The 21,157-nt window shown below is 35.7% G+C and overlaps 1 protein-coding gene across 7 annotated transcripts in view; it reads left to right on the forward strand.

Moving 5' to 3' along the window:
• The window catches only part of LOC6045537 (protein prickle), a 143,943-nt gene that overhangs the window by 98,693 nt on the left and 24,093 nt on the right, over positions 1-21,157 (forward strand). For 4 of the 7 annotated variants that reach the window (XM_038262894.1, XM_038262893.1, XM_038262895.1 and 1 more), the window contains exon 3: positions 19,962-20,523. In XM_038262894.1, the coding sequence (XP_038118822.1) occupies positions 19,993-20,523 (531 nt within the window). In that variant the 5' untranslated portion in view covers positions 19,962-19,992. Of the gene's footprint in view, positions 1-8,753; positions 8,928-9,002; positions 9,838-19,961; positions 20,524-21,157 lie in introns of those variants that run through there. The other 3 variants (XM_038262888.1, XM_038262889.1, XM_038262891.1) reach the window with 2 other exon arrangements.

The following is a 21,157-nucleotide window of genomic DNA, read 5'->3' on the forward strand; positions in this document are numbered from 1 at the left end:
GTGGTTTGAAGCAGAAATAAAATTGATTAAAATATGTTTGAAATGTACCCACAGTAAAATTTAATAGCTTTCAGCTAAGAAAATGTCAAGAAAAAATATATAAATAAATACGTGAGCAGTTCTCTAGGATTTCGGTAATTAGATTTTTTTTGTATATTTTAATCCGACTGAAACTTTTTTGGTGCCTCGGTATGCCCAAAGAAGCCATTTTGCATCATTAGTTTGTCCATAAAATTTTCCATACAAATTTGGCAGCTGTCCATACAAAAATGATGCATGAAAATTCAAAAACCTGTATCTTTTGAAGGAATTTTTTGATCGATTTGGTGTCTTCGGCAAAGTTGTAGGTATGGATACAGACTACACTGAAAAAAAATGATACACTGTAAAAAAATTTGGTGATTTTTTTATTTAACTTTTTATCACTAAAACTTGATTTGCAAAAAAACACTACTTTTATTTTTTTTTATTTTTTGATATGTTTTAGAGGACATAAAATGCCAACTTTTCAGAAATTTCTAGGTTGTGCAAAAAATCTTTGACCGAGTTATGAATTTTTTAATCAATACTGATTTTTTCAAAAAATCGAAATATTGGTCGCAAAAAAAATTCAACTTCATTTTTCGATGTAAAATCAAATTTGCAATCAAAAAGTACTTTAGTGAAATTTTGATAAAGTGCACCGTTTTCAAGTTATAGCCATTTTTAGGTAACTTTTTGGAAAATAGTCGCAGTTTTTCATTTTTTTTGAATAGTGCACATGTTTGGAAAAAATATTTTTGAAAAGCTGAAAAAATTCTTTTTCGGACTTTGTTGATACGACCTTTAGTTGCTGAGATATTGCAATGCAAAGGTTTAAAAACATGAAAATTGATGATTTCCAAGTCTCACCCAAACAACCCACCATTTTTTACTGTCGATATCTCAGCAAGTAATGGTCCGATTTTCAATGTTAATATATGAAACATTTGTGGAATTTTCCGATCTTTTCGAAAACATTTTTTTCACAATTTTTTTAACCAAGGCTAACATTTTAAAAGGGCGTAATATTGAATGTTTGGTTATCAAAATTAAAATGATTTTAGAATGTTTTGAAAAAAATTAAACCGTTTTGCAGCTCTGGAGTCCTCCAAAGTGATGTGTAAAATTCAAAAAACTAATCTTTACAGAAATATGTATGGAATTTTTCGAAAATCGAATTAGGTTTTCGTGAACAATTTGGCCCCGGTCTAACCTAGAGGTTAGATCGTTAGCTCAATCCAGGTGGAGGAGTTGCTCCCTGGGTCCTGCCTTGGTGGAGTCGCTGATTAGCAGTTGGACTCACAATCCAAAGGTCGTCAGTTCGAATCCCGGAGTGGATGGAAGCTAAGGTGTAAAAAGAGGTTTGCAATTGCCTCAACAAATCTCGCAATCGAGAACGCCAAGGCAATGCTGTAGAGCGAATAATTTGTTTGTTTGTTATAAATGAACAATTTAATGTGGACATATTAAATAAAAAATAATAATAAAAAATCTCCAATAACAAAAAGGCTACTGATTCTTGTACAAGATAACCCCTATCTATCTTACACCCCACGGTAGACCCCTGATTTGACGATGATTTTGACCATGACTGGGAGTACACTACACGGAAAGGGGATCGATCGCCAAACCAGCGACCGAATTTTGCTGGGTTGGTTTTGCTGATATCAGCGATATTTTTCTCTAAACCAGCTAAATTTTTCGCTGAAAAAGGTGGCTGCGCGAAATCAAATCCAGCAACTTGGTTTCGCTGGTTTGTTATTTCCGAAACGGTTTCTTTTCCAGCGAAAGTTTTCGCTGGTTTGATACAAATCCTTCCGACAGCCGTCATAAATGTTTGTTATTGTTCACGTTTGGAAGCGATTTGTGGCAATCGAATTGCTTTAGGGGTTTTTTCAAAACAAAAAAGCATGAAAAAGTTCTGCATCAAGTGTTCAGCATTAAAATACATATGATGGTTCTTTTCAATGAAAAGAAGCACGTTTCCATTAAGTTCTCGCAGCAGAAAAATACGGTGCAGTGAAGCTGGAGATGTATTTGTACTGCTGCATAGATGAGTGCACAAATTATCGCAGGTGGCAGCAAGAATCGTAGGCGAGGAACTTGACCATGGCCGCGGAACAGTTTGTGCTGTGGCAAGTAAGTACAACCTGATGGCTGGACTTTCTTTTAATTCTGCTTCCGTTACTGCGAAATCTTTTCTGACGATTGCAAAAAAACACTGGTCCAGTGGAAACATTCGCTGAACCAGCGGATTTTTCGCCGAAACCAGTAGAATAATCTCCTGGTTGATTTTGGTACGAGCTGCTGCCGCCGGAAAAAAACCCGGACGTCAGCGATAGAAAACGCTGATCCAGCGTAAAAGAACACCAGTTCAGTGAAAAAATCCGCTGGACCAGCGAATTGTTTCCCAAAACCAGTACAATAATCTCCTGGTTGATTTTGGTGCCCTGCCGCTTTTTCCAAACCAGCGAGAAAATTTTCTGATTCTAGCAAAACTGATCCCCCAAACAGCGACATTTTTCACCAAACCAGTGTTTTTTTCACTGGTTTGGTAGAATTTCATCGGTTTCCAAACCAGCGAAAAAAATTAGCGATTCTAGGTAATTTTTGTGCAGGCTGAGAAATTAGCGACATTTTTCGCTAGTTTTAGCGAACTTTATCGCGATTTGGCGATGGATCCCCTTTCCGTGTGGTGGGTAGTTGATGTAATCCCAGCTCATCATTCCCGATTGACCAAAACCCACGTCGTACGCTTATTACACACGACTTACGCTAACGAGTCTACTGCCCCTTGAAATCGGAAGCCCCGACACTAACGGTCCACTTGCCCCTTCTCGAAAGTTGAAAGTTTTTTTTGTTTTGTTTTCGGGGGGGCTTATTTTTTCCAAACCACTCGAGGACGGCCAGGGGTGGAACCTCTTAGCTTGCCGATTTTATTCTTGCTGTTCCTACTGGTTTAAGTTAATTTTCGAAGGGGGTAAGACGGGTTTATAACGCCCCGGACCCCAGTTGAAGTCGGTGATCGTAAAGTCATTAAATCGAAAACAGCAGCAGCAGCAGCAGCAACTCTTTCGACGGGGGTCCACACCGCCGGGGTGAGACACCACCATAATGCGAAAGTGCCTCCGGGGGTGCCACTTGCGCGCGGTCACACGCACAGCAACACACTTGTGGCCAAAAACGGCACCAGTCCCGAAAAAGCGCGGGAAACTGTTTTTTTTGGTTACGTTTTACAAGCTGTGGGGACAGATCCGGAGGGGGTTTTACGTAAAACTTGTGACATTTAAATTTTATGTTGATTATGTTACAATAAAAGAGTTTCCCTTTAAACATTTGTATCTCTAGTGTCACAATTGGCTTCGGATTCCGCACATTTTTTCAACAATCTTCAGACTACAAAAAATGTAGGATGTCATAAATTTCAATCAAACTGCCCTCGGTGACCTGTCCCCAAACCGTCAAATCCCTTATCACACGGGAACCACATCCGAATCAATTTGTTTCAAGAAGCACCTCGAAAATGACACCCAAATCTACGATCACCACAAAAAAAAAAACACGAAAAAATAATCGTTGATTAAGATATTGTGTTGTCAGCTAGTCGTCGATTCTTCAAAAAAGGAAGCCCATTTCCATAATGGATGGGTTCGATAAAACCCGCCCGAAATGGTTCCAGTTGTGGCCAATTAGTTCACCCTCGGGGCCCGTGGCCAGCCAGCCAGCCAGATAACTTTCCAAAAAAGCACAAAACAACTGTTGCGACCCCATATCGTCTGCATCTTTACGATCTCGCTGGGTATATTCAAATTTTACGTTTGAACAAAAAGAAAACAACTTGAAATTCCTATCAACTTCAAGGATCATCGCGCGCGTGCGCTCAAATGATGGACAAAACTTTGAACGCAAATAGTTGCAAAAAAAACCGCGTAGAAAACAGGTTTACTTTGGCTCGCCCACCACCAACACTACCCACTAATGTGTATTCATTTGTCTATCTCATTAGGCGTTTTGTTTCGGAACTGTTCAAGAAGATGATTATTTTGTTTTGCATAATTAAATACCTTCTCCTTTCAGTGCGATCGCCGGATCGTTGGTGCTTTTGTTTGAAGGAAAATTCCAGAGGAAATCACAAAGATGTATTCGAAAGCTATTTTCATAAAAAATATGCTAAAATTTGGCAGAAAACCCAAAAGTTATTAACAGATTGATGAAAAATTACATAACCTTTCAAGGCAGCATGTAATAAATCTTGAAATAAACAAATTTTAATAATACCACTCTATTTGGTCCACATTGCAAAATGAAGTGGAAAATTGATTTTCTGAATAGTTGTGCAGTTTTGAAGCGTGTTGTATTCGGAAGAGTTATTGCAAATGGATAAAAACAACTATTGTCTAAGTTCAAAATTAGGGTGGCTCACGATTCAACTTTTAAGTTATACTTTCGGGATTTTTTTTTCTAGAAAATTCGGGATTTTTTTTTCTAGAAGAGCAACTTTGTCAAAGACATCGATATTTGATCTAACAATCTAAGCCATCTTTACCTTTTTTCAAAAGTATCAGAGCAAGCCCTTGAAAATCACCAACATTTGAAAAATTTAATAAGTCCATTATTGGTCAAAAGTTACAAAAGAGCGATTCTTTACAATATGAGCAGTTCTCTAGGATTTCGGTCATTCGATTTTTTTTGTATTTTTTAATCCGGCTGAAACTTTTTTGGTGCCTTCGGTATGCCCAAAGAAGCCATTTTGCATCATAAGTTTGTCCATATAATTTTCCATACAAATTTGGCAGCTGTCCATACAAAAATGATATACGAAAATTCAAAAATCTGTATCTTTTGAAGGAATTTTTTGATCGATTTGGTGTCTTCGGCAAAGTTGTAGGTATAGATACGGACTACACTGGAAAAAAATGGTACACGGTAAAAAAAAATTGATGATTTTTTTATTTAACTTTTTATCACTAAAACTTGATTTGCAAAAAACACTATTTTTAATTTTTTTTATTTTTTGATATGTTTTAGAGGACATAAAAAGCCAACTTTTCAGAAATTTCCAGGTTGTGCAAAAAATCATTGACCGAGTTATGAATTTTTTGATCAATACTATTTTTTTCTAAAAATTGAAATTTTGGTCGCAAAAATTTTTTTACTTCATTTTTCGATGTAAAATTGAATTTGCAATCAAAAAGTACTTTAGTGAAATTTTGATAAAGTGCACCGTTTTCAAGTTATAGCCATTTTTATGTAACTTTTTTCAAAATAGTCGCAAAATATTTTTGAAAAGCTGAGAAAATTCTCTATATTTTGCTTCAACGGACTTTGTTGATACGACCTTTAGTTGCTGAGATATTGCAAGGCAAAGGTTTAAAAACAGAAAAATTGATGTTTTCTAAGTCTCACACAAACAGCCCACCATTTTTCAATGTCGATATCTCAGCAACTAATGGTCCGATTTTCAATGTTATAATATAAAACATTTGTAAAATTTTCCGATCTTTTCGAAAACAATATTTTCAAAATTTTTAAACCAAGACTAACAAACATTTTTGCGACCAAAATTTCGATTTTTTGAAAAAAATAGTATTGATTAAAAAATTCATAACTCGGTCAATGATTTTTTGCACAACCTGGAAATTTCTGAAAAGTTGGCTTTTTATGTCCTCTAAAACATATCAAAAAATGAAAAAATTAAAAATAGTGTTTTTTTGCAAATCAAGTTTTAGTGATAAAAAGTTAAATAAAAAATCACCAAATTTTTTTTACCGTGTACCATTTTTTTCCAGTGTAGTCCGTATCTATACCTACAACTTTGCCGAAGACACCAAATCGATCAAAAAATTCCTTCGAAAGATACAAATTTTTGAATTTACGTACATCATTTTTGTATGGACAGCTGCCAAATTTGTATGGAAAATTATATGGACAAACTAATGATGCAAAATGGCATCTTTGGGCATACCGAAGGCACCAAAAAAGTTTCAGCCGGATTAAAAAATACAAAAATTAAAATTGAAGAAAAAAGACCGATTTCGTAGAGAATTGCTCATATAAGCCAATTCCACGCATTTTCATTTTTTTATATTTTTTTGGTTTGGTTCAAACTTTTTGGAGTCCTTCCCTACGATCAAAACAGCCATTTAATGTAATTGGTTCACCAATACAAGGCTCCATACAATTTTGGAAGATGTCCATACAAAAATGGTACGTAAATATACTGTATCATTTGAAGTAAATTTCTTATCGGTTTGGTGTTTTCTCATTTTCTCAAAATCAGTATTTTTTATTTTTTATTTTTATTATATGTTTTATGATGCAAAAAACGCAACTTTTGAGCCATAGAAAAGTATGGACAAAAATTTTGCGCCGAGTTATGATTTTTTGAAAATAAAAAGTTTTCTACAAAAATTCAAATTTTACTCGAATTTTCTTTTTATTTCAGTTTTGAATGTAAAACCAATTTTTTGATAAAGTGCACTTTTTTCAAGATATAGTCTCATAAAGTATAACTTTTCGAAAAGTTGAGAAATTTCAGTAAAATTGCCTAAGAGACATTGGAATTGACACTCATCCAAACACCTTTTATTTTCTAGTACCAATATTTCAGACACTAATGCTCGAAATAGGACCATGATAAAAATTAAACATTTGTGAAATTTCCAAAAAAAAATTGTAAACAGAACTAATATTTTCAAAAAAGGTCAAATATTCAGTATAACGCATTATTATTCCATGTAATTTTACCGAAGAACCCCAGTCTGCTCTCAGAATTGTCCCGAAGTGTCAAAATATCGATTTTGGTCATATTTCAGATTTATATTAGTTTATCTTTTCTACCTATTTTTTTTAATATCCTAATCGTGGACCAACAAGATGATCAGGCAGCACTGTCATGATATATCGAGACTCAAAACTTGACTAACTTTTAAAGTTTGTAGGGGAAATATACTCATTTTAATCACTCTAAGCCGTTCGACTAATTCTCATCACTTTTGCTGTTTCCGCTATTAAATCAACATTTTCAGATGTATCAACAATGGAGAGTTGCTTGCTCACTTTTATTTTAGCTATTTATTACTTTGGAACAGTTAAAACCCCTTAATGAAAGCTGTAATTCATGATCAAAGTGCTGTTAGGCCGATAATAGAAATAGGCTGAGAAAGGGTATAGTTCCCCTATTATGTAAACATGAATGAAAATTATTTCCTATAGCTAATTTTTTGATGTTTTTTTTTAAATAGATTTGTGAACAGTGATTACAAATACCATCATACAGATTGATTATTTGGCAACCTTTTATGATAAATCAAAACATGAATGGAGTTTTCGCAACTTCACCAAATAATTACTTTTTGAAGAAAAAAAATCTTGGATAAATTTAGATAATGAAAAATGCTGTCTTTTAAGCTGTAACAAAAAAGATTACAAATTTTATTGGCAGTGTTACCAATTTTTTTTGTCAGGAATCCATGAAGTGTGAACATTTTTTATTTTATATTTCCGATGAAATTTAATGAAATGAATGAATTTAATAATCTGATTATAAAGATAGAGGTTATTTCGAAGCCAAAATCAAACCCTTTGTATTTCCTTAGTTAGAAAGGCAGATAGAAAAACACTCTCAAATCTAATTTGCATAATCGATCAAAGTCGAAATGCAGTCCAGACTCGATTATCCGAAGCTTCTAAATTTTGTATGAGACTTCGGATAATCGAATTAGGAACAGTTATTTTTCGTAATTACTATTTTCTTATTTTTAACATCAAATTCGAGATCTTCGACTCGAATTTATAGAAATTTAATTACAAAATGCATTTTTTCAAAATTTCGTTACCATCTTTTTACCTGCCATCTTGGATTTTAAGATTCTAAATCAGTTTAGCGTAGTTTAGTGGCTTAAGCTCGACAATCCAAAAACAGGCGGTGAAAAAGAATGAAAAATGTGATTCGATTATCCGAAAATTCGATCATCTGAAGTGAAATTCATCCAAGGTTTTCGGATAATCGAGTCTGGACTGTATGTTGCAAAAGCTCGTTCGTGGCCTGGAGTATGATCTAGATAATACATCAGAATTCTAAATAAATTATTTTAACGATTGTTGTATTGATTTTCACTAGGAATAATACTTTTTGAGAAAACCAAAATTTCCATTTTTTTCCTGCATTTATCTCATCAATCTTAAACCCGAAAACCAACTAGATTGTTTTTTTTTGTTTTCAAAATACCGTCATTAGGGGTGATGTTGGGTCTGGGGGGGAGAGATTGGGTCATACAAAAATGCTGAAATTTGTATGGCCCAATTTCACCATACAGACCCAATGTCACCCCTGATGACGGAACCGATATTTTAATATTTCGAAGGTTTTTGAGTACGATTAGCTTCCAAAGTTGTTGGACGAACAACTAATGCAAAATGGATTTTTTGGTCATAAAAGTAGTATTGCATTGTCAATCAAATACAAATAAAAATAATAATTACAATTATATTTATTTATGGAAAAAACGAATAATTTTAAAAATTAACATTCTTAACATATAAAATAATCAAGAAACTAAAAAAAGTTTAGACAAAAAAAGAAATTAAAAAACCTTCAATTTTAAGATTGATCAAGCCACAAGATTTTTTCCGAATCAACGCCTGGAATTCCTCAAACTGTAACGTTTTAACAGACACATCTTCATCGTGTACGCCTCCTTCAATCTCCATAATGTAACGATCATCCATGACGACTACACTCGGAGAGATCACAGTCCGCATAGTAACATTAAACGTAACGATTTATTCAATGTTGAACACAAACGACGACCCCCTCCCGAAGATCTCCGCTCCAAGAAGTCGTCCAAGTCCAAGTCGTGCGAACAAATTGCTGCCGCAGAGAGAGACACAGTCAGACACACTCCGTGAGTCTAGTTTTAATTTTATATCACCGCTCTTGGGGTGGTGGGTTAATTAAAATAATCGTCTGGCACTTGCAGCACGGAGGGGGATCAACGCGTGTGACTCAAGCCGAACGAAAACGAAGAAGATAACAAGGTGCGCGAACTAATGCTACATTGTTTGTTACGACGACCGCGGCGACATCTGGCGGTGACTAGTGGAAATAAAGGCTAAACGTGACGAAAACTGCGCTGTCGCGAGGTGTGAAGACACGATGAGTTCGAACGAGGTGGTGGCCAAGTCGGCGACCACGTCGTCCACCGGGAATGCACTGCAGGTGGGGAAGCAGTGGTGGAAGGTCTGCTTTTTGTACGGGAACCAGGAGAAGTACTACCGGCAGATCTACGCGAAAGCCGCGTCGGACAGGTTGGCAAACGCTGCCAATCAGAGTGGTGGCCAAGCAACGACGACGACTTCTTCCGGGAAGTCCGCGATCATCTTCCCGACGAAGCAGCATCGACCGATCTTGACCAACAGGGTCAACAATCCGGACCAGCCGGTGACGCCGAAGAAGCGGGTCACCGTGCTGGATGACACCTTCCTCCTGGGACCCCCACCAGGTTCGAATCCCAACTACGAGGACGAGCAACGGTCCGACAGCGGAATCAACGTGGACGCCTCGAACCCTCCGGATGACCTTCCACCACTACCTCAGCACCGACCCGGTATGCGGCGGAACTTCCACCTGAGCAGCGAGGAACTTCGGCTGTTGAACTCGGAACGTCCCGCGCCCGACAGTCCCGTTCGTGGGAGCCCCCAAATTGCACCCAATTCTTCATCGTCGCCATCAGCTTCACCGCAGGTTCCCTACCAGCAACAGCACCAACAGCTACCTGAAGTTCTGAACAACGGCGCGCCCAACGCTGGCCATACGTAAGTAAATATTTGCAATTATCTCAAGGTGGACAACCCGCTGTCGTTGAAGTCTTTATTCAGATTTTTGCCTTCCTCACTGAGGTAAGGCTATAATCCTGCTCTAAAAATGAACTTCGTATAAAAACGTCGTAGACCCACCTTCATGTATACATATCGACTCAGAATCGAAAACTGAACAAATGTCTGTGTGTATGTGTGTGTGTATGTGTGTGTGTATGTATGTATGTGACCAACAAACTAGCTCATGTTTCTCGGCACTGGCTGAACCGATTTGCATTCGACTTGGTTTAGGGTCCCATAGATCGAGTTTTATACAGATTGAAGTTTCGATAAGTAGTTCAAAAGTTATGTGTAAAAATGTGTTTTCACATATATTTGGATCTCACTTAAATGTATGTAAACGAAGTTCGGATCTGCCATCCGACCCATCGTTGGTTAGGTTATTAAAAGACCTTTCCAACGAGTCCAAAACATTGAAGATCTGGCAACCCTGTCTCGAGATATGGCCTCTTGAGTGATATTGATGTACTTTTTTGAAGCCGGATCTCACTTAAATGTATGTAAACTATGTCCGGATCCACCATCCGACCCATTGTTGGTTAGGTTATCAAAATACCTTTCCAATGAGTCTAAAACATTGAAGATCTGGCAACCCTGTCTCGAGATATGGCCTCTTGAGTGATATTGATGTATTTTTTTGAAGCCGGATCTCACTTAAATGTATGTACACTATGTCCGGATCCACCATCCGACCCATTGTTGGTTAGGTTATCAAAATACCTTTCCAATGAGTCTAAAACATTGAAGATCTGGCAACCCTGTCTCGAGATATGGCCTCTTAAGTGATATTTATGTACTTTTTAGAAGCCGGATCTCACTTAAATGTATGTAAACTATATCCGGATCCACCATCCGACCCATCGTTGGTTAGGTTATCAAAAGACCTTTTCAACGAGTGCAAAACATTGAAGATCTGGCAACCCTGTCTCGAGGTATGGCCACTTAAGTGATATCGATGTACTTTTTGGAAGCCAGATCTAAAAAATAGATGAAACTTGTGTACAGCCATTGTTGTGAGGAAGGCTCCAACCACATAGGTGGATTAAGTTAGTTTTTAATGTTGTTTTCTGTCTCAGACTCGAACCCCCTCCCTCAAGCCAAAAAAAATGTAAATAATGAGCAAATCAAGAAATGAACGCACTCGGCTCAATCAGAATGCCCAAATAGCTCGTCCAGTTATTTTTAATTAAAGTTCTCTCCGAAGAGTTTGGAGTTGTCGCGCGCGCGCATGGAAATGAGGTCGCACTGAACGTTTTTCTTCGTCACACGAAAATTTAAGTTTTTTTTTTTTTTGGGGGACTGCGAAGTAGGGTCATTAACATACAAAAATATTAGCAAAACCCGCCCGAACATGAACCAAGCTCGGAGTCGACTCCCAGCGTGGTTCAGCCATCCGAAAAAAATAACTGGGAAATGTATGCAGACGAGCGTTGCTCGGAAAGAGTTGTAATTTGAATTGCTCCCCTGAATTGTTCGCAGGGATGGAAAGGTTCAGTTTAAAAAATGACCTTGAATTTTTTTCGAATAATTAAAGCCCTGAAAACAGTAGGAGAAATTTTTAATAATCCGAAAAATGATCTTTTTTTCTTACTGCACTGGTTTAAAATTGTTACTTGAAAATAAATTTTGTGCCATATTTTTTATAATTTATTTTTTTTAAATATAGTTGGCAATAACATTTTGAAAAGAGACAAATTTTGTATTGATTTGCATTGATAGGCAAAATGTAATTTTATTAGGTTGTAGAATAGGCCAAATGCTATTAAAAACAAACATAAACTAAACAAGATAAATGCAAATTAAAATATAAAAATAAACATAAAACAAGAGAAGTAAAGTTTTTCGTAGAACAAAAGTTGCTCAAAATGACCTCCTCAACACAGGAAAAATAAATATTTTCGAAAAAAAAAATTTGGGCAGTAGAGGGTTAAGTAACTGATAATTCTAGATAGGTCCTATCTAGATCCCATGAGGGATAGACTATTTTGAAAATTTAATCTAGAATTACTTTTGACAATACCATTTCACTACTTTTGACCAACACTTTTCAAAATCTCACCAACTCCAACCAACCTAAAATAACCAAGTCCGGTGACCTTTTCCCATCACTGTCCCCGCCCCCTCCCCCACTTTTCCCAAGCAAATTTCCTCCTTCCCACAATTTGTGATTAAACAAAACGGCAGCTACTTTTGCCGGTGGACTAGGTACCAACTAGGTATTCTAAAAGATGTGCGGGGTCCGATTGGCCAACTGACGGATGGGCCGTATGTCATCCTGGCAAATGGAGTAAACCCCCTCGGGGGCCACAGGGGCAACCAAAGTGGTTATTAGCGTCGCGCGCAGAAAGATGCCGCCGGCCAGATTGATGACGTTGACCATCACTGGTGGGAAGGGGGACAGCGTCAGACTAAGCAGCACTAATTAAGTGATTAGCGAATTACTCCTCATAGTTTTGTGGATGGGTTAAGCTAGCGAAAAGAATGAAATTGCTGGTTTCTTGGACTGTGATTAACGTTTGAGTCGGGAAGGTCACCCAGCAAGTAGAGCACGGATGGTTTGCGAATGGTTTTAAGAGGTAGTTTACTCGGTTTTTGTGGGGCCTCAAGCAGTAATTTTCGAACGATCTAGTTCAAGCTATTGACAATGGTTTGAAAAAAAAATCCCCCAGCGACTAAGCAATACCGCCTAAAGACAAAGTGTCAATTTAAGCCAAGATCGGCAATCAACGTCGCGGTCATCGCTTAAAACACTTTAAGCAAAACCTTAACTCAGGGGTTCGTCGCTTAATGGAGCGCGCTCATTTAAGTTCAAGTACACACTCTGCGTTAAGGTGTAATTATTTATTCTTCAGTTCAAAGTTACGCCACGCAGCCAATGACAATTCTAGTGACATTGGTCTCAGGGTACGAGACATTCGGACTTTGACGGTTGGATTTAATTACCATGATCAGATGGTGGAGTGAGTGTGTCCTAAGCGCGACTAAACCAATGTGATTGCACTTTTGTTTTTTCGTTAGATTGGATGGGAACGCGAAATAATGAGCTTTTGCGTGCGGTCTCGTGTGATTTTTTCAAGATTTCGCAAATGGACTTGAGGTTTTGATAAATTACATCGATTTGATGTAAGATGGCACAACGAATGAAATAGCTGAGACGGTTGAGGTAGTTAAGACTATTGAGAACAATTAGGACAGTTTCACTATTTTTCACTGTAAATTGAATCGGTTAGGTGAACCGGTTATGATCATTTTGATATTTTGATCATTTTGATCATTTTTATCATTTTGATCATTTTGGTCATTTTGATCATTTTGAACTTGAAATTTTTAAAATTTACAAGTTTTTTTATATTTTCAAGATTTTTAAGATTTTCAAGATTTTCAAGATTTTCAAGATTTCCAAGATTTTCAAGATTTTCAAGATTTTCAAGATTTTCAAGATTTTCAAGATTTTCAAGATTTTCAAGATTTTCAAGATTTTCAAGATTTCCAAGATTTTCAAGATTTTCAAGATTTTCAAGATTTTCAAGATTTTCAAGATTTTCAAGATTTTCAAGATTTTCAAGATTTTCAAGATTTTCAAGATTTTCAAGATTTTCAAGATTTTCAAGATTTTCAAGATTTTCAAGATTTTCAAGATTTTCAAGATTTTCAAGATTTTCAAGATTTTCAAGATTTTCAAGATTTTCAAGATTTTCAAGATTATCAAGATTTTCAAGATTTTCAAGATTATCAAGATTTTCAAGATTTTCAAGATTTTCAAGATTTTCAAGATTTTCAAGATTTTCAAGATTTTCAAGATTTTCAAGATTTTCAAGATTTTCAAGATTTTCAAGATTTTCAAGATTTTCAAGATTTTCAAGATTTTCAAGATTTTCAAGATTTTCAAGATTTTCAAGATTTTCAAGATTTTCAAGATTTTCAAGATTTTCAAGATTTTCAAGATTTTCAAGATTTTCAAGATTTTCAAGATTTTCAAGATTTTCAAGATTTTCAAGATTTTCAAGATTTTCAAGATTTTCAAGATTTTCAAGATTTTCAAGATTTTCAAGATTATCAAGATTTTCAAGAATTTAAAGATTTTCAAGATTTTCAAGATTTTCAAGATTTTCAAGTTTTTCAAGATTTTCAAGATTTTCAAGATTTTCAAGATTTTCAAGATTTTCAAGATTTTCAAGATTTTCAAGATTTTCAAGATTTTCAAGATTTTCAAGATTTTCAAGATTTTCAAGATTTTCAAGATTTTCAAGATTTTCAAGATTTTCAAGATTTTCAAGATTTTCAAGATTTTCAAGATTTTTAAGATTTTCAAGATTTTCAAGATTTCAAGATTTTCAAGATTTTCAAGATTTTCAAGTTTTTAAAGATTTTCAAGATTTTCAAGATTTTCAAGATTTTCAAGATTTTCAAGATTTTCAAGATTTTCAAGATTTTCAAGATTTTCAAGATTTTCAAGATTTTCAAGATTTTCAAGATTTTCAAGATTTTCAAGATTTTCAAGATTTTCAAGATTTTCAAGATTTTCAAGATTTTCAAGATTTTCAAGATTTTCAAGATTTTCAAGATTTTCAAGATTTTCAAGATTTTCAAGATTTTCAAGATTTTCAAGATTTTCAAGATTTTCAAATTTTAAAATAAAGAAAATAAAGAAAATTAAGAAAATTAAGAAAATTAAGAAAATTAAGAAAATTAAGGAAATTAAGAAAATTAAGAAAATTAAGAAAATTAAGAAAATTAAGAAAATTAAGAAAATTAAGAAAATTAAGAAAATTAAGAAAATTAAGAAAATTAAGAAAATTAAGAAAATTAAGAAAATTAAGAAAATTAAGAAAATTAAGAAAATTAAGAAAATTAAGAAAATTAAGAAAATTAAGAAAATTAAGAAAATTAAGAAAATTAAGAAAATTAAGAAAATTAAGAAAATTAAGAAAATTAAGAAAATTAAGAAAATTAAGAAAATTAAGAATATTAAGAAAATCAAGGAAATTAAGAAAATTAAGAAAATTAAGAAAGTTAAGAAAATTAAGAAAATTAAGAAAATTAAGTAAATTAAGAAAATTAAGAAAATTAAGAAAATTAAGAAAATTAAGAAAATTAAGAAAATTTAGAAAATTTAGAAAATTAAGAAAATAAAAAAATTAAGAAAATTAAGAAAAACTAAATGTTAAGAAAATATAAATATTTATGCCGGGACCGTGGTGTAGGGGTAAGCGTGATTGCGTCTCACCCAGTTGGCCTGGGTTCGATCCCAGAAGGTCCCGGAGGCAAATTTTGAGACGAGATTTGTCTGATCACGCCTTCCGTCGGATGGGGAAGTAAATGTTGGCCCCGGTCTAACCTAGAGGTTAGGTCGATAGCTCAGTCCAAGTGTAGGAGTCGTCTCCCTTGGTCCTGCCTCGGTGGAGTCGCTGGTAGGCAGTTGGACTCACAATCCAAAGGTCGTCAGTTCGAATCCCGGGGTGGATGGAAGCTTAGGTGTAAAAAGAGGTTTGCAATTGCCTCAACAATCAAGCCTTCGGACATCAAGTTTCGAGTAGGAATCCCGTAATCGGGAACGCCAAGGCAATGCTGTAGAGCGAATTATTTGATTTTGATTTTTAAATATTTAAATTTTTCTTAAATAGGTTCGCCATGCTCGAATATAAATTTATAAGTCAGAAAATAAAATAAATATCGAAAACATTTTTTTCGTGATTCGCATTTTTGTATGGGACAAATTTCCGGATAATCCAAACTTCGGATAATCAAGGCTTCCAATAATCGAGACTTGACTGCAATTCGATGAAGTTCGGCTAAGAGTTTTTTTTTTTTTTGTTATTTGGGACAACTTGTGACCATTTGGACAACTGAAAGAAGAGATTTGATTGAGACGTAGCAATTTAGTAGACAGGCACTTTTAAAGTTAGTTTTTAAGTTAGTTCAAACATATATGACAACCATAAAATTCCAAATTTATTGCATTTTACGCTCCGCAAATGCTACAATCCTTGACAAAGTATATGAAAAACGTTCCAACCGGTTCCAAGCCCCTTAACCGGAACTGACCACTCGGATTAGCGACCATCATTCGTCGTCGTCGGAACCATTTACTATAGCTCCACTTAAAAAGTGCGTACAAGACGGCAGAACTGAAGCAAAACCATTTAGTACTGTCAATATCTGACCTATTCCACGAAAGTCTCGTCCCAGCTCTTGGCTCTTCCATGTGTCGACTTTTAAAAAGCATCGTCGACGACGACGTCCCGCCACGATCCGATGCTTAATTTTATGGCCCTTTTAAGCTTTTCTTTCGTGTTGCGGAATCGAAATGGAACTGGTTCTACCGCGTCAGATGGAATCCACTTTTTTATAATAAGTTTTTTTTGGTTGTTATTCAAATGTGCTTTGATTTGGTGTGTGTTGTGTAGTAAAGTTGCGAAACTGGGCCATCAGCGGTTGTAAACCTTCGAAACAGGAATTTTAAAATGTGTTATTTTAATAATTATTCGTCGCTTAGCGAGCCGACATTTGGGTCATCTAATTGCGACGGAATCCGGACCGGACTGTTCGAAGTTGATGACTTTGGATCAGCATCACACCTGGGAAGCCAGATGATCGCAATGAAAGGCAGAACAAAGGCACCTGTTGCGACATCACTCATTAGCGGTTTGGCACTTTCTCCACCGAAAGATGATGGAAAAGAGCCGCGCCAAAATAGAGGTTTCAACACTTTTGTTGCCCAGATTAGATGACGATGGCGACGACTACCGAAAAATGGTTGGTGGGAAATTTGATGAATCACTGGTGCTGGTGATGTAACTTTCACTGAAGGAATTTCTGGCGGGAAAAGCGCGAAACAGAGGAGGGAAGTTTAGTTTAGAGCAAAATGAGACAAAAATGGCACTTTGGGCAGAAACACTTTTTGTAGAAGTCGCTAAACTAATTTTGATTAATTACGGATAATTCTGAAGCATCTTTTGATCTTGTTACAACCAAGATAGAAGAAATCTAATGCCAGATATAACTTAAACGTTGAGATAGCTGAGACAGAAGACGATAAATAATAGACAACAAATTGGAGTCAAATGAGACAACTTCGTGTCTAACCTGTCTCAACTTTGTATTTTGTCTCCATTGGAGACAGAAAGACAGCTAAAACAAAAGACAACTAAGACATAAGACTGCTTAGAATAATGAAACAGTTCTGACAAAGATTTTTGAGACAGAAGTCTCTTCGAAGATAGCTGAGACAGGAAAAATTGGTGACGCTATGGGTGCAGTCGGAGACAATTGAGACAAAACGCAATCGCAATACAGTTGAGACAGAAAACATTTAAAGTAAATGACAAAATAGAAAAAATACAATTACAATACAATTGAGACAAAGCGCATTTGAATCAACCAACAATTGAGACAGACTACTAGTGGGACAGAAGATAATTGAGACAGAAGGCATTTGAAATAGAAGGCAATTGAGACAGATTGCATTTGGGACAAAAGAAGGTAGAGACAAATAAAGATTTGTACCACTGAGTTTCAAATGACTTTCTTGCTTTATATTATTATTTTTTAAATCCAAACTTATACCAATCATAATTGTTTTCTATCTCAAATTGTACTGTTTATCATTTTTCTGTCCCAGCTCTCTTCGTTATGAAAAAATAAATATCTTCCAATTACAAGTACTGTAAATCGTGCACACACCTATTGCGCATTCATTACGTAACGAACACGCCTCACCAGATAATTTTGTTATTCGAAAGTGCAAATCTTGATTAGATCGTTTTTCACCTAAGCCCAAACTCAAATTGCAAGTGCCTCTAAAAAACTGCGTGACTCCCGCCAAAAGCCCTCAACCAACCAAAGAGATCAGAATCAACCAACCCCGCGTATTTTCGGCTTAAGGCCGCCACTGTTACTTAATCGTAGACTTTTACTTTTTGCTCGCGCAGTTGTTCCGCGCCAAATCGCGTGAGTGAGTTTTTTCAAGTCAAATTTTTCATACAACATTTTTTTTAATTCTTTGGAGAATCAAAATCGCTGCGACGAATCCGATCCGGCTCGGTTTCGGCGGTTCTTGTGAGCCGGCACACGGTATTTTTTATTTCGAGTGAACCGATTTTCCATCCAAGTTTAACCCAATTATGGTGTGGTGGCGCTGATTGTGGGCTCCCGCCGGCGAACCAGTGCTCTGCACTGCACTGCAAATGAAAGTGGCATGGTAATTTGGTGGAGGAAATGTAATTTGGGGCTACTTTATAACTTTAATCATTTTGGTCATTTTGATCATTTTTAAGATTTTCAAGATTTTCAAGATTTTTATGATTTTCAAGATTTTCAAGATTTTCAAGATTTTCAAGATTTTCAAGATTTTCAAGATTTTCAAGATTTTAAAGATTTTCAAGATTTTCAAGATTTTCAAGATTTTCAAGATTTTCAAGATTTTCAAGATTTTCAAGATTTTCAAGATTTTCAAGATTTTCAAGATTTTCAAGATTTTCAAGATTTTCAAGATTTTCAAGATTTGCAAGATTTTCATAATTTTCAAGATTTTCATAATTTTCAAGATTTTCAAGATTTTCAAGATTTTCAAGATTTTCAAGATTTTCAAGATTTTCAAGATTTTCAAGATTTTCAAGATTTTCAAGATTTTCAAGATATTCAAGATTTTTAAGATTTTCAAGATTTTCTAGATTTCTAAGAAAATTAAGAAAATTAAGAAAATTAAGAAAATCACGAAAATTTAGAAAATTAAGAAAATATAGAAAATTAAGAAAATTAAGAAAATTAAGAAAATTAAGAAAATTAAGAAAATTAAGAAAATTAAGAAAATTAAGAAAATTAAGAAAATTAAGAAAATTAAGAAAATTAAGAAAATTAAGAAAATTAAGAAAATTAAGAAAATTAAGAAAATTAAGAAAATTAGGAAAATTAAGAAAATTAAGAAAATTAAGAAAATTAAGAAAATTAAGAAAATTAAGAAAATTAAGAAAATTAAGAAAATTAAGAAAATTAAGAAAATTAAGAAAATTAAGAAAATTAAGAAAATTAAGAAAATTAAGAAAATTAAGAAAATTAAGAAAATTAAGAAAATTAAGAAAATTAAGGAAATTAAGAAAATTAAGGAAATTAAGAAAATCAAGAAAATTAAGAAAATTAAGAAAATTAAGAAAATTAAGAAAATTAAGAAAATTAAGAAAATTAAGAAAATTAAGAAAATTAAGAAAATTAAGAAAATTAAGAAAATTAAGAAATTAAGAAAATAAAGAAAATTAAGAAAATTAACAAAACTATGAAAATTAAGAAAATTAAGAAATTAAGAAAATAAGAAAATAAAGAAAATTAAGAAAATTAACAAAACTATGAAAATTAAGAAAATTATGAAAATTGAGAAAATTAAGAAAATTAGGAAAATTAAGAAAATTAGGAAAACTAAGAAAATTAAGAAAACTAAGAAAATTAAGAAAACTAAGAATATTAAGAACATTTAAGAAACTGAGAAAATTAAGAATTTTAAGAAAATTAAGAATGTTAAGAAAATTAAGAAAATTTAGAATTAAGTTTATTGTGTATTAGTTTTGAGTCATTAATTTATTTCAAAATTTAAAATGGTTGAGATTTTTTATATGAAATTCTAAGACTCCAAAGTTCACTTCAACTCCAATCTACAGTATCTCTCCAATATTTCGCTTTCGTCACGCACGTCGTCCACAATGGCCCCGGCGTATGATCTACGCTTTGTAGGTCAGCCGGCCCGCCAACCTACGAAGATCTTCCCAGCGCACTGAAGAAGACGAAAAAAATCAGAGTAAGTTCCCCCTCGCACCAGAAAGGTTAAACTACGGCGGCGTATGAAACCAGTACTTTGCGTAACCCCCTCACCCGAGAAGAGAAGACCAGCACGCTTTGTGTACTGTTATTGGCCGAGATTTTTGAAAGTCATCTTCAACCACCTTCATCATCGTTGCCGGCCCTGGCTGGCTGGCCGTGATGCCGCCGATTAGTTCCAGGCGTTGAAATATCTATTAGATTATCTCCACCTGTTAATCAATTTTGTCTTCTTCTCTCTTCTCTTTCAACAGGATCGCTTCGCCGACCCCCGCCGTCAGCACCATGTCATCGTACCCGTACCAGAATCCGTCGTCTTACGAGCCGTACGACGCCGCCGTTCCGCCGCGGGTTCCAATGAGTCCGGTGCATCTGCAGCAGCATCACCCTGCCGCGTACTCCAAGTCGCTGGTTCAACCCACGTCCAGTCCTTCCGTCGGGGACTTTCTACCTCCTCTTCAACCCCACGACGGTGGCGGAGGTCCTCACGGGGGTCCCCGCTCAATCTACAGCGCCCACGCGCTAGCCTCGTCCCAAGCCCTTCACCAGCAGCACCAACAGCTTCACGGAGCCGTCCCATATCTTCCGGGACCACCCCCTCCGGGACCTCCGTACCACCACTCGCCACGTGGCAGCGCCGGAAGCACAACCAGCAGTCAACAGTCCTCGAGCTTCCCGCCGAATTTCCCGCCAAATGTCCACCACCAGGTCGGGCCAGGTGTCCAGATCGGCCACAACTACTCCCAGTCGGACGACGACAGCGGGTGCGCCCTCGAGGAGTACACCTGGGTGCCGCCCGGACTCCGGCCAGATCAGGTGAGTTTTCGAGTGAGCGAGTGCGCTTTCGCGACAATTAAGTTGCGCGCGCGCACGGTTATCAGAAATTCCAATTTAATTATACGACACGCGCGAATAGCGAAACCAACTTCCGAAAGGTGTTTGTCGGGGACCACAAGTTGGACGACGACTACGGAGAGGGAACATGTTTATCGGCATATACCTGATGATGATGGGGTGCACTCCACTCTGGTCTCTTTACGCAGCATGCATCGGCAGCAGGTTGATAGCGAAAAACGATCGCGATAGCGTGAAACTGGTTTCAGTTGCGGGGAGGTTAGGTTTTGATTGGAAAAAGTATTGGATTCCTGGGAAATTATATGCTTTGTATTCAGGTTTTTAAATTGCGTTAAAGGTATTGCTGGATGTTAATTTAGTGAGAAATTAATTTTCATAAACATAAATTGGACATTTTTCCTAGAAACAAATCTCATAATTTTGCCTTGTTGCTTACTTCGCCATCTAGAAGTAGTTAAGCATTGATTTCTAGGGTTCATATGACACCTAGAAGCTATAGGTTTCCTTTGCAGATAAGGTCAAATGAAAAAGTAGTAGCTTCAGCTATGATTATAAAAATGAGTCTTTGAGCTGAATCATTTCCAATTGTTTTCGA

The sequence above is a fragment of the Culex quinquefasciatus genome, chromosome 3 (assembly GCF_015732765.1).
Source record: "Culex quinquefasciatus strain JHB chromosome 3, VPISU_Cqui_1.0_pri_paternal, whole genome shotgun sequence".
Lineage (NCBI taxonomy): Eukaryota > Metazoa > Arthropoda > Insecta > Diptera > Culicidae > Culex > Culex quinquefasciatus.